The sequence below is a fragment of the Ranitomeya imitator genome, chromosome 2 (assembly GCF_032444005.1).
Source record: "Ranitomeya imitator isolate aRanImi1 chromosome 2, aRanImi1.pri, whole genome shotgun sequence".
NCBI classification, from domain to species: domain Eukaryota; kingdom Metazoa; phylum Chordata; class Amphibia; order Anura; family Dendrobatidae; genus Ranitomeya; species Ranitomeya imitator.
The window spans coordinates 147,340,400-147,353,858 of record NC_091283.1 but is presented as its reverse complement, the minus strand read 5'-3'; the positions used below and the strand labels follow the sequence as shown (position 1 = coordinate 147,353,858).

General features: G+C 46.8%; 1 protein-coding gene across 4 annotated transcripts in view; it reads left to right on the top strand.

The window, feature by feature from the left end:
• Positions 1 to 65: 65 nt before the first annotated feature.
• LOC138662165 (carboxyl-terminal PDZ ligand of neuronal nitric oxide synthase protein-like) overlaps positions 66 to 13,459 on the top strand; it is a 40,176-nt gene continuing 26,782 nt past the window's right edge. For 2 of the 4 annotated variants that reach the window (XM_069747383.1, XM_069747382.1), the window contains exons 1-4: positions 66 to 1,645; positions 6,079 to 6,202; positions 8,151 to 8,222; positions 13,237 to 13,329. In XM_069747383.1, coding sequence (XP_069603484.1) covers positions 6,098 to 6,202; positions 8,151 to 8,222; positions 13,237 to 13,329 — 270 coding nt within the window. In that variant the 5' untranslated portion in view covers positions 66 to 1,645; positions 6,079 to 6,097. The remainder of the gene's footprint in view (positions 1,646 to 6,078; positions 6,203 to 8,150; positions 8,223 to 13,236; positions 13,330 to 13,459) is intronic. The other 2 variants (XM_069747381.1, XM_069747379.1) reach the window with 1 other exon arrangement.

Sequence of the window (13,459 nt, the reverse complement as noted above, 5' to 3'; positions counted from 1 at the left end):
GACCGAACGGGAACCGCAGAGGGTCAAAAGTGATCGGCGCGAATTGGTAAGGATGCGCGCCACACGTGACCAGGCGGAGACATGCGCAGCCAGCAGAATGGCGCCCGATGAGTCTGCTGCAATCATCCTGTTCTCATATTATTGTACTGATTTATGTGGGGGCTCGCTGTTCTGGGACTAGTTGTCCTCCTCTGTAATGGAGGGAGTGTCTGACAACCAGCACAAGCTGATAACATGGCAGGAGTCAGGTGCTGTGTGTCCTGTAGATGTGATGACAGCCGCTGTATGACGGTGCGGGGATCGGGATGGACTTGTCAGTTGGGTCTCAGTCTCGGGTAACAGGGATGAGTTCTTGCTGTTCTCATTCATGATTGGAAGCCTTTGGCACGTGACTGAACTTTAAGCCAATGGCGAATGGCGCTGAGTCCACAGTCCAGCGCTGGTAGGACTGAGGATTCATTCAAATCTGCGCAGTCGGAGACCGCGGACGTATCCCAGGGAGCGGGAACCGGAGAGAAGTGAGCTAAGGACGGGAGAGCAGTGAGCCGGGACCGGAGAGCAGTGAGCTAAGGACCGGAGAGCAGTGAGCTAAGGACCGGAGTGCAGTGAGCTAAGGACCGGAGTGCAGTGAGCTAAGGACCGGAGAGCAGTAAGCCTGGACCGGAGAGCAGTAAGCCGGGACCGGAGAGCAGTGAGCCGGGACCGGAGAATTAAGGACCGGAGAGCAGTGAGCCGGGACCGGAGAGCTAAGGACCGGAGAGCAGTAAGCCGGGACCGGAGAGCAGTAAGCCGGGACCGGAGAGCAGTGAGCCGGGACCGGAGAACTACGGACCGGAGAGCAGTGAGCCGGGACCGGAGAGCTAACGACCGGAGAGCAGTAAGCCGGGACCAGAGAGCAGTGAGCCGGGACCGGAGAACTAAGGACCGGAGAGCAGTGAGCCGGGACCGGAGAGCAGTAAGCCGGGACCGGAGAGCAGTGAGCTAAGGACCGGAGAGCAGTGAGCTAAGGACCGGAGAGCAGTGAGCTAAGGACCGGAGAGCAGTGAGCTAAGGACCGGAGTGCAGTGAGCTAAGGACCGGAGTGCAGTGAGCTAAGGACCGGAGAGCAGTGAGCTAAGGACCGGTGAGCAGTGAGCTAAGGACCGGTGAGCAGTGAGCTAAGGACCGGAGAGCAGTGAGCTAAGGACCGGAGAGCAGTGAGCTAAGGACCGGAGAGCAGTGAGCTAAGGACCGGAGAGCAGTGAGCTAAGGACCGGAGAGCAGTGAGCTAAGGACCGGAGAGCAGTGAGCTAAGGACCGGAGAGCAGTGAGCTAAGGACCGGAGAGCAGTGAGCTAAGGACCGGAGAGCAGTGAGCTAAGGACCGGAGAGCAGTGAGCTAAGGACCGGTGAGCAGTGAGCTAAGGACCGGAGAGCAGTGAGCTAAGGACCGGAGAGCAGTGAGCTAAGGACCGGAGAGCAGTGAGCTAAGGACCGGAGAGCAGTGAGCTAAGGACCGGAGAGCAGTGAGCTAAGGACCGGAGAGCAGTGAGCTAAGGACCGGAGAGCAGTGAGCTAAGGACCGGAGAGCAGTGAGCTAAGGACCGGAGAGCAGTGAGCCGGGACCGGAGAGCAGTGAGCCAGGACCGGAGAGCAGTGAGCCTGAGGTAATCACCCATCACTACGGCTGGTTTCACATTTGCGTGGTTTTTTTTTTTTGCGTTTTTGCGCAAAAAACGCGTGCGTTGTTTTTCCTTATACTTAACATTAAAAACGCATGCGTTTTGACGCGTTTTGACAACGCATGCGTTTTTCTCTGCATGCGTTGTGTTGCAGAAATGCAACATGTAGTAATTTTAGCGGCGTTTTTTTGCCGCAAAAATAAAACCGTATTGATGTCTATGTAAACGCATGTGTTTTTAAGCACATGCGTTTGCATGCGTTTTTAAACGCATGCGCTTTTATAGAAAAACACAAGAATACACACTGAAAAGCCACCCCCCAACCCTAACCCTAAAGAAACCCTAACCCTAAGGGTTAGGATCCCTAGGGTTAGGGTTTGTGTTAGGGTTTGTGTTAGGGTTTGTGTTAGGGTTTGTGTTAGGGTTTGTGTTAGGGTTTGTGTTAGGGTTTGTGTTAGGGTTTGTGTTAGGGTTTGTGTTAGGGTTTGTGTTAGGGTTTGTGTTAGGGTTTGTGTTAGGGTTTGGGTTAGGGTTTGTGTTTGGGTTTGTGTTAGGGTTTGTGTTAGGGTTTGTGTTAGGGTTAGGGTTTGGGTTAGGGTTTGTGTTAGGGTTAGGGTTTGTGTTAGGATTAGGGTTTGTGTTAGGGTTTGGGTTTGTGTTAGGGTTTGGGTTTGTGTTAGGGTTTGTGTTAGGGTTAGGGTTTGTGTTAGGGTTAGGGTTTGTGTTAGGGTTTGTGTTAGGGTTTGTGTTAGGGTTTGTGTTAGGGTTAGGGTTTGGGTTAGGGTTTGTATTAGGGTTTGGGTTAGGGTTTGTGTTAGGATTAGGGTTTGTGTTAGGGTTTGTGTTAGGGTTAGGGTTTGTGTTAGGGTTTGTGTTAGGGTTTGTGTTAGGGTTTGGGTTTGTGTTAGGGTTTGTGTTAGGGTTTGGGTTAGGGTTTGGGTTAGGGTTTGGGTTAGGGTTTGGGTTAGGGTTTGGGTTAGGATTAGGGTTTGTGTTAGGGTTAGGGTTTGTGTTAGGGTTTGTGTTAGGGTTTGGGTTTGTGTTAGGGTTTGTGTTAGGGTTTGTGTTAGGGTTTGTGTTAGGGTTTGTGTTAGGGTTTGTGTTAGGGTTTGGGTTTGTGTTAGGGTTTGTGTTAGGGTTAGGGTTTGTGTTAGGGTTTGTGTTAGGGTTTGTGTTAGGGTTTGTGTTAGGGTTTGGGTTTGTGTTAGGGTTTGTGTTAGGGTTAGGGTTTGTGTTAGGGTTTGTGTTAGGGTTTGTGTTAGGGTTTGTGTTAGGGTTTGTGTTAGGGTTTGTGTTAGGGTTTGTGTTAGGGTTTGTGTTAGGGTTTGTGTTAGGGTTTGTGTTAGGGTTTGGGTTAGGGTTTGTGTTTGGGTTAGGGTTTGTGTTTGGGTTAGGGTTAGGGTTTGGGTTAGGGTTTGGGTTTGTGTTAGGGTTTGTGTTAGGGTTTGTGTTAGGGTTTGTGTTAGGGTTTGTGTTAGGGTTTGTGTTAGGGTTTGTGTTAGGGTTTGTGTTAGGGTTTGTGTTAGGGTTTGTGTTAGGGTTTGTGTTTGGGTTAGGGTTTGTGTTTGGGTTAGGGTTTGGGTTTGGGTTAGGGTTTGGGTTAGGGTTTGTGTTAGGGTTAGGGTTTGTGTTAGGGTTTGGGTTAGGGTTTGTGTTAGGGTTTGTGTTAGGGTTTGTGTTTGGGTTAGGGTTAGGGTTTGTGTTAGGGTTTGTGTTAGGGTTAGGGTTTGGGTTAGGGTTTGTGTTAGGGTTAGGGTTTGTGTTAGGATTAGGGTTTGTGTTAGGGTTTGGGTTTGTGTTAGGGTTTGTGTTAGGGTTTGTGTTAGGGTTTGTGTTAGGGTTTGTGTTAGGGTTTGTGTTAGGGTTTGTGTTAGGGTTTGGGTTTGTGTTAGGGTTAGGGTTTGTGTTAGGGTTTGTGTTAGGGTTTGTGTTAGGGTTTGTGTTAGGGTTAGGGTTTGGGTTAGGGTTTGGGTTAGGGTTTGTATTAGGGTTTGGGTTAGGGTTTGTGTTAGGATTAGGGTTTGTGTTAGGGTTTGTGTTAGGGTTAGGGTTTGTGTTAGGGTTAGGGTTTGGGTTTGTGTTAGGGTTTGTGTTAGGGTTTGTGTTAGGGTTTGTGTTAGGGTTTGGGTTTGTGTTAGGGTTTGTGTTAGGGTTTGTGTTAGGGTTAGGGTTTGGGTTAGGGTTTGTATTAGGGTTTGGGTTAGGGTTTGTGTTAGGATTAGGGTTTGTGTTAGGGTTTGTGTTAGGGTTAGGGTTTGTGTTAGGGTTTGTGTTAGGGTTTGGGTTTGTGTTAGGGTTTGTGTTAGGGTTTGTGTTAGGGTTTGTGTTAGGGTTTGTGTTAGGGTTTGGGTTTGTGTTAGGGTTTGTGTTAGGGTTAGGGTTTGTGTTAGGGTTTGTGTTAGGGTTTGTGTTAGGGTTTGGGTTTGTGTTAGGGTTTGTGTTAGGGTTTGTGTTAGGGTTTGTGTTAGGGTTAGGGTTTGTGTTAGGGTTAGGGTTTGTGTTAGGGTTTGTGTTAGGGTTTGTGTTAGGGTTTGTGTTAGGGTTTGTGTTAGGGTTTGTGTTAGGGTTTGTGTTAGGGTTTGTGTTAGGGTTTGTGTTAGGGTTTGTGTTTGGGTTAGGGTTTGTGTTTGGGTTAGGGTTTGTGTTTGGGTTAGGGTTTGGGTTAGGGTTTGGGTTAGGGTTTGGGTTAGGGTTTGTGTTTGGGTTAGGGTTTGTGTTAGGGTTTGTGTTAGGGTTTGTGTTAGGGTTTGGGTTAGGGTTTGTGTTAGGGTTTGTGTTAGGGTTAGGGTTTGTGTTAGGGTTTGTGTTAGGATTAGGGTTTGTGTTAGGGTTTGTGTTAGGGTTTGTGTTAGGGTTTGTGTTAGGGTTTGGGTTAGGGTTTGTGTTAGGGTTTGTGTTAGGGTTAGGGTTTGTGTTAGGGTTTGTGTTAGGATTAGGGTTTGGGTTTGTGTTAGGGTTGGTGTTAGGGTTTGGGTTTGTGTTAGGGTTTGGGTTTGTGTTAGGGTTAGGGTTTGTGTTAGGATTAGGGTTTGTGTTAGGGTTAGGGTTTGTGTTAGGGTTTGTGTTAGGGTTTGGGTTAGGGTTTGTGTTAGGGTTAGGGTTTGTGTTTGGGTTAGGGTTTGTGTTTGGGTTAGGGTTTGTGTTTGGGTTAGGGTTTGGGTTAGGGTTTGGGTTAGGGTTTGGGTTAGGGTTTGGGTTAGGGTTTGTGTTAGGGTTTGTGTTAGGGTTTGGGTTAGGGTTTGTGTTAGGGTTTGTGTTAGGGTTAGGGTTTGTGTTAGGGTTTGTTAGGATTAGGGTTTGTGTTAGGGTTTGGGTTTGTGTTAGGGTTGGTGTTAGGGTTTGGGTTTGTGTTAGGGTTTGTGTTAGGGTTAGGGTTTGTGTTAGGATTAGGGTTTGTGTTAGGGTTAGGGTTTGTGTTAGGGTTTGTGTTAGGGTTAGGGTTTGGGTTAGGGTTTGTGTTAGGATTAGGGTTTGTGTTAGGGTTTGTGTTAGGGTTAGGGTTTGTGTTAGGGCTAGGGTTTGGGTTAGGGTTAGGGTTTGTATTAGGGTTAGGGTTTGTGTTAGGGTTAGGGTTTGTGTTAGGGTTTGTGTTAGGGTTTGGGTTAGGGTTTGTGTTAGGGTTTGTGTTAGGGTTAGGGTTTGTGTTGGGGTTTGTGTTAGGGTTAGGGTTTGTGTTAGGGTTTGTGCTAGGGTTTGTGTTAGGGTTTGTGTTAGGGTTTGTGTTAGGGTTTGGGTTAGGGTTTGGGTTAGGGTTAGGGTTTGTGTTAGGGTTTGTGTTAGGGTTTGTGTTAGGGTTTGGGTTTGTGTTAGGGTTTGTGTTTGGGTTTTAGGGTTAGGGTTTGTGTTAGGGTTTGTGATAGGGTTAGGGTTTGTGTTAGGGTTTGTGTTAGGGTTAGGGTTTGTGTTAGGGTTAGGGTTTGTGTTAGGGTTTGTGTTAGGGTTTGGGTTAGGGTTTGTGATAGGGTTTGTGATAGGGTTAGGGTTTGTGTTAGGGATTGTGTTTGGGTTAGGGTTTGTGTTAGGGTTTGTGTTAGGGTTTGTGTTTGGGTTTTAGGGTTAGGGTTTGTGTTGGGGTTTGTGTTAGGGTTTGTGTTTGGGTTTTAGGGTTAGGGTTTGTGTTAGGGTTTGGGTTTGTGTTAGGGTTTGTGTTAGGGTTTGGGTTTTAGGGTTAGGGTTTGTGTTTTAGGGTTAGGATCCCTAGGGTTGCTAGGGATCCTAACCCTAACTCTAGGTATTTCTGTTTATAGTGGGTTTTCTAGTTGATTTTGATGATTGGCAGCTGTCACACACTTCTCATCATGTGTTTCAAAAACGCAATCGCAGGAAAAACGCTTGTAAACGCGTCAAAACGCCGCGTTTGTGTTAAAACATGCAAAAACGCAGCGTTTAAACACGTTTTTTCACGTTTTTTTTTGCAGGGAGAGGGCTGAGTGCAGCATGCCTGAGAGGAGCAGGTACAACCTCGTGGATGATGGCTGTGATGCCAGGGTGCCCCTGCACGATGAGGAAGCCTTCCAGCACGGCGTCCACTTCCAGGCCAAGGTGAGACCCCAACACTGTGCGTCCCCCTGAAGTGTACAGGGCACAGCCTATGCCCCTCACCTGCTGGGAGTTCCTGTGCCCTTTAGAGTTTACACAGAGCGCTCCCTACACCCCCTGACTACAGAGAGCACCTTGACCCCATGTATCCAGGGAGTCTTCTGTAGGGATCACCTCTACACCGCGCTGTTTGGAGTGCCCCTATCGTGTGCTGGAGATGCTCTACCCTCCAGTCTGTAGGGATCACCTCTACACCGTGCTGTTTGGTGTGCCTCTATCGTGTGCTGGAGACGCTCTACCCTCCAGTCTGTAGGGATCACCTCTACACCGCGCTGTTTGGTGTGCCTCTATCGTGTGCTGGAGACGCTCTACCCTCCAGTCTGTAGGGATCACCTCTACACTGCGCTGTTTGGTGTGCCTCTATCGTGTGCTGGAGACGCTCTACCCTCCAGTCTGTAGGGATCACCTTTACACAGCACTGTTTGGTGTGCCTCTATCGTGTGCTGGAGACGCTCTACCCTCCAGTCTGTAGGGATCACCTCTACACCGTGCTGTTTGGTGTGCCTCTATCGTGTGCTGGAGACGCTCTACCCTCCAGTCTGTAGGGATCACCTCTACACCGCGCTGTTTGGTGTGCCTCTATCGTGTGCTGGAGACGCTCTACCCTCCAGTCTGTAGGGATCACCTCTACACTGCACTGTTTGGTGTGCCTCTATCGTGTGCTGTAGACTCTCTACCCTCCAGTCTGTAGGGATCACCTCTACACCTGCACTGTTTGGTGTGCCTCTATCGTGTGCTGTAGACGCTCTACCCTCCAGTCTGTAGGGATCACCTCTACACTGCACTGTTTGGTGTGCCTCTATCGTTTGCTGTAGACTCTCTACCCTCCAGTCTGTAGGGATCACCTCTACACTGCACTGTTTGGTGTGCCTCTATCGTGTGCTGTAGACTCTCTACCCTCCAGTCTGTAGGGATCACCTCTACACAGCACTGTTTGGTGTGCCTCTATCGTGTGCTGGAGACGCTCTACCCTCCAGTCTGTAGGGATCACCTCTACACCTGCACTGTTTGGTGTGCCTCTATCGTGTGCTGTAGACGCTCTACCCTCCAGTCTGTAGGGATCACCTCTACACTGCACTGTTTGGTGTGCCTCTATCGTGTGCTGTAGACTCTCTACCCTCCAGTCTGTAGGGATCACCTCTACACAGCACTGTTTGGTGTGCCTCTATCGTGTGCTGGAGACGCTCTACCCTCCAGTCTGTAGGGATCACCTCTACACCGTGCTGTTTGGTGTGCCTCTATCGTGTGCTGTAGACGCTCTCCACTCCGGTGCACATCTGTGAAGGTCCGTTTGCCATTGCAGCCACTAGCCCTTATTACTACTTTGGGCAGTTCTTTGTGAGTCGCTTATTGCTTTTTGGTCTGGTAGCTGGTCATTAGTGGGGTAAGTGGTGATCAGAGTTGACTGTTAGTTGCCCCGCTGGATCTTGGTGGTGGTCTGTAAGGTGGATGCACAGATGAGGGTGAGGGTGCTCCAAGTTATATACCAGAACAGACCTGTACATATGAATACACAGTAAGTAAGCGTGCATTCACATCGTGGTGATGCTCCATTCTGTCAGTTACAGTCTAGTTTCAGTTTTTGGATCCCGTCAACCTCATTAGCGATTGGAGGGATACGTGTAAACTGTAACCTGCCACAAACGGCTCAGCGTATGGATTGACCTGTGACCCGCTTAGTCAAGTTGTCTTGTGTCATTGCCGGGCTCCATCTTTTTGCCAGAAATGTTATCTTTTATTACCTACTTAAGGTGCTGCTGAGTAGTATTAAGGTACGGATGAGCACTGCGTGTAATTGCTCCCAGATACCAGAGGCTAATTACAGGCTGTATATGACAATGCTGGGGCATGGCGGCCCCCTATCAGCTCTCATGTCTTGTCGTTTTTTTAGTACATAGGGAGTCTGGACGTGCCGAGACCCAACAGTCGTGTGGAGATTGTGGCTGCCATGCGGAGGATCCGGGTGAGTGACCAAAGCGGCCATGCTTGCTGTCGCCTCTCACGTATACTCTTCTGTCTGTATGCCGTAACCTTCTCCAGTCGCTCCCTGGCACTGCCTGTGTGACTGCTCACCCTGCATCAGGAGACTACAGCTCTGGATGAGCAGTCCTGGTGCAATGTGGCTCACATCAGTAAGTGTTTTACATTTTATACCCGCACATTTCAGTGCTTGAGCTGCTGGTCACTTCCACTATACCAGTGTGATGATTTGTTGAAGTGGTGACCCCCACATTCCCACCGCAGTGCTGGACTCTCTGCACCGGTGCTCCCTGGGAGTGTTGTTCTCGGACACCGCACCCTCCTCCACGGAGTACATGAAATGCCGCGGGTTTCGCGTTGTGCTGAACACTACTATGTGCTGCTGTTCGTTTCGTGTCAGTGTGCAGAGATGATGTGGATAGTGAGTCCAGTGTTACTACCTATGTGAATCCATCTGAGCTGCGCTGTTTCTTCAGATAGTACATCAACTTCCGCAGTTCTTAATAATGAACATGCATTACAGATCTGAGGACCCCTATTCGGCCATTTGGCCTGAACACAAGGGATCCATGTTGTCTCTGGCACTGATTAGTTGTGAGGTTGATTATCGGCGATGTCCATGAGCCCGGCGGGTTTGACGTGCGTTGGTGGAGCGGTATGTTGCTCCCCATCATATACACCCACTTATCTCCATGTTCCCTTCATCTTTCTTGGATCTCTGGATGCGCACGTCTGTGTTCTCATTGATGCTGTTTGATGTGACTGCTGGCACTAGGATTATCATGGCGACTACAATGAGCTTGTGGGTCTGACCAGTTGTCTGCAGGTGATATTTCAGTTGCTGCGTTCAGTGGGTTCGTGATGTCTAGCACTTCCACTCCCGCAGGCGACACGTATAGGGTATGGCACTATACAGACGGGGTGATGGCAAGGCTTTGCTGTGTGTAACCAGCATAAGGCATCAGATCTGGGGGATCCTCTTGCCAGCAGTCCAGCTTCCACTTTATGGCTTCAGTAGGGCGCTCGGAAACAGTAAAGATTGGCTACTGGCGCCCGAGGGTCGTCGTCATCATTGGGTAGCTATGACATTGAACATGCTGTCCAGTCTGTAGTCATTATGCTATACAGGAAGTGCAGAGCTCATTTACATCCCTGCTCATTCACAGCTCAGGAGTCCAGTAGGTGGTGATAATCAATGATTGACTGATACTCGTTTCCACAAAGAAGCCTGTCAGTCACTGGAAAGACTACCCACTGGACGTCCCCGGCGCCTGCGCTGTAGATAAGCCCCCGGTCCAACCTGCAAGATAAGAAAAATAAGTTTTATTATACTCACCCGGGGTGCGGTCCGTTCCAATGGGTGTCGCAGGTCCGGCGCCTCCCATCTTCTGACGACGACGCCTTCCTGCTTGCTTCATAGCTCCCCGGCATTGCGCTCCTGCGCAGGCACACTGATCTGTCCTGTTGAGGGCAGAGGAAAGTACTGCAGTGCGCAGGCGCCGGGAAAGGTCAGAGAGGCCCAGCGCCTGCACACTGCAGTACTTTACTCTGAAGAGTGAAACATTTAAAGGGGTATGAATACTTTCAGTACCCACTGTATATTCTTCACATGCAGTAAGAAAAGAGGAGTATCAATTAAGGATACTATACCGCTCCAACTGATTAATGGTGATCTGGATGAAGAAGGCAGATATGTCATATATTAACAACCACATATACCCAATTTGAATCCAAATATGCGCCCAACTCAAGACAAATCGCATTTATTAAAGGTCTCATGGTTAAACTATCTAATATAAAACAAGGAGCTCTCTTAATTTGTGGATTTATAAATCCTTGTGTTCTCCCCGCTTCTGAACGCGCCTATACATACTACTCGAACTTACATAAAATGTACTCAAGGATTGATAGTGGCAGATAAATGGCTGGTAAATGTCTACTGCAAAATAATCAATCGGCAATATCACTTGATCGGACCACGGCTGTATTTTGTACCAAATAAGAGGGACATACAACAATCCGACATACTCTCCATGAAGAATTAACTATTCTCTAACATCTTCATATAATGTCAAGCCTCAATTACAGATAACATTTAACAGCCCCCAGGTGTCTCCAACCACTGTGTGGTCTGCACACACACAGTCTACGTAAGGGCACGGCTATTTCAAATAGCAGCGTATAGCAAATAATTAAGAACTTAATAAAAATGTAGCATTGTTGGAGGATGTCCATAAACACAAACACTCAGCCACGGTATATATAAAAAATGACGAAACTCGAGATAGGAACTATACCAGTTACTTCAATACAATATGAACATAATTTGAGAAGTAAAGCAAAGTACTATTGGCAGGAAAATAAAGCGGGCAAAGTATTCGTTGGTAAAATTTACAGCTAGACTAACAAAACACGTAATTACTCATCTAGAAGGCTAGCCTCAAAGCTATATCTTTAGGAATATATATATACATATATATATATATATATATATATATATATATATATATATATATATATATATATATATATATATATATATATATATAATTATTTATTTTTTTTAATACATTTGAAAAATATTATTCCTCATTTTATAATCTCAGGACAGATAATCTTACGCCACAGCGTATTGCTAATTTGATTAATAATTTTTCAAACCTCCTAGCTTTACCCCGAAATACAGAGATAAATTGCATGTACTAACCTATAACCCAGACGGAAATACAACAAGCCATTAAAACGGCTAAAAATAATAAATCTCCAGGCCCTGATGGAATAACCAGTGACTGTTTTATAATATTCATTCAAATATTATCCCCACATCTGTTACTAGTTTTTCAACATCTATTTGAAACGGGTAAATTTCCAGAAGAAATTCTACAGGCGACAATAGTTCTACCTTCCAAGCCAAGCAAGACCCCAGACCAAGCGGTTGTCTTTAGGCCACTATCGCTACTAAATACTAATCTCAAATGATATTCTAAAATACTAGTAAACAGAATGTCCGTCGTTATCCCATCCCTGGTGCGTAAGGACCAAGTTGGAATTGTCAAATCCAGACAAACGCTGGATGGCACAAGGATGACGTATGGCAGGAAAAGGTTGTACGCCTTCTCTGCTCCTATCGCTGGATGCAGAGAAGGCGTGCGACCAAATACACTGGGGATTCCTCTTTAACGTCTTTATTTGGGGTCACTGGTAAAATGTATTTAAAGTAATGACTTTATTATATTCTAACCCGTCAGCCTCAATCCTTTTATTTGGAATGATGTCAGATAAATGCTAAACGACTAATGGCACGAGACGGGGGTGTACGTTGCCACCACTTGTATTTGCTCTAGAGATTGATTCCATTGATTCCCTAGCAGAAAAAAAATGAGGTCACCCTCAATGATATCAGACATTTAGGTGGGAAAATGGAACCTAAACTCTTTGTTTGTTTTTTTTGATTACCATATTACATTGCAACTGACAAATCCTACAGGATCATTGCCAGTAGCAATGCAAATACTAGATTCTTTTACTAAAGTATCAAATCACAGGCTGAATACCTCCTAAATGCCAAGTTTTAAATGTAATCCAATCTATAACATACTCTATGGATATATAAACATAATATGCCTTTAAAGGGAACCTGTCACTCCCAAAATCGAGGGTGAGCTAAGCCCACCGGCATCAGGGGCTTATGTACAGCATTCCCCGATGTACCCTGAAAGATGAGAAAAAGAGGTTAGATTATACTCAGCCAGGGGCGGTCCCACTGCGGTCCAGTCCGATGGGCGTCGTGGCCCGGTCCGGGGCCTCCTATCTTCTTGCGATGACGTCCTCTTCTTGTCTTCACTCTGTGGCTCCGGCACAGGTGTACTTTGTCTGCCCGGTTGAGGGCAGACAAAGTACGCCTGCGCCGGAGCATCTCTCCTGTTTTTGGGTGCGTTTTTGTACAACAATGAAGGTTTTTTTTTTTTATAAAAAGATATCACACACACACACACACACACTCTCAGACTCACACACACTTTAACCAGGCTATGTAAGAGCGTTAACAAAAAGAACCTTCATAGGTTTTAACCAAACAGCAACTGTTATGGTAATTTAAAAAAAATAAATAAATTGTGTGGGCTCGCGCGTCATTTTAATAACTAGCATAGGGAAAGCTAATATTCTGGGAAGGAGCCAATAGCCATAAAGTTTCACAGGCTATTAATATCAGCTCACAGCTGTTTGCTTAGCCTTTACTGGCTAGTTTACAGGGCTACCCCAGAAAAAAAATGTACAGTGTCCCCCTATAACATCTAATCAGCAAAGGCTAGGCAGACAGCTGCAGGCTGATATTAATAGCCTAGGAAGGGTCCATGGATATTGTCCCCCTCGTAGACTAAAAACAATAGCTCTTAGCCGCCCCAGAAAGGTGCCAAATCTGTTGCTTAGCTTCGCTCTTCCCACTTGCCCTGTAGCGGTGGCAAGTGGGTTAATGGTTGGGGGGAAGGGGGTTTGATGTCACCTTTGTATTGTCAGGTGACATCAAGCCCACAGGTTAGTAATGGAGAGGCATCTATAAGACACCTATCCATTAGTAACCCCATAGTGATGCTGTATAAAAACACACACACCAGAATAAAGTCCTTTATTTGAAATAATGACGGACTCCTTTATTGAATCTAAATAAAACCATACTTACTGAAGGCCTAATCCACCGACGTCAACATCTCCTGCAACAAAAATAAAATAATAAACCACAATGTTCCTCCCCTCAGAGAAGATAATCCATAATGTCCCACGACAATCCTGATGACTTTGAGAGCAGTCACTGACGTGCACCATTCCGCGCACGCGTGTGTTTGTGTATATAAACTGCACAGCACCATTCCTCCCGGGTGTGCAATGTATGGACACTAGGTTGTGCCCTTGCTCGGATGGACCCTGCTGCACAGCTGGGCTTTCGACTGTGTACATGTTGAATAATGTGAATTTTTTTTTTTTTTATTATTTTCTAGTTTGAATTTAAAGCCAAGAACATAAAGAAGAAAAAGATCAGCATCACAGTGTCTGTGGATGGAGTGAAGATCACAGTGAGGAAGAAGCAAAAGGTGTAGTTCTATCTTTGTGCAATGTTGGGGGGTTGTAATTTAGTAACTGCTAATGCTGCAAATCATTGAGTAAAGCCATGTGCGTGTCTGGGGTGTGTGCGAGGCGCCGCGTGGGTGTCTGGGGTGTGTA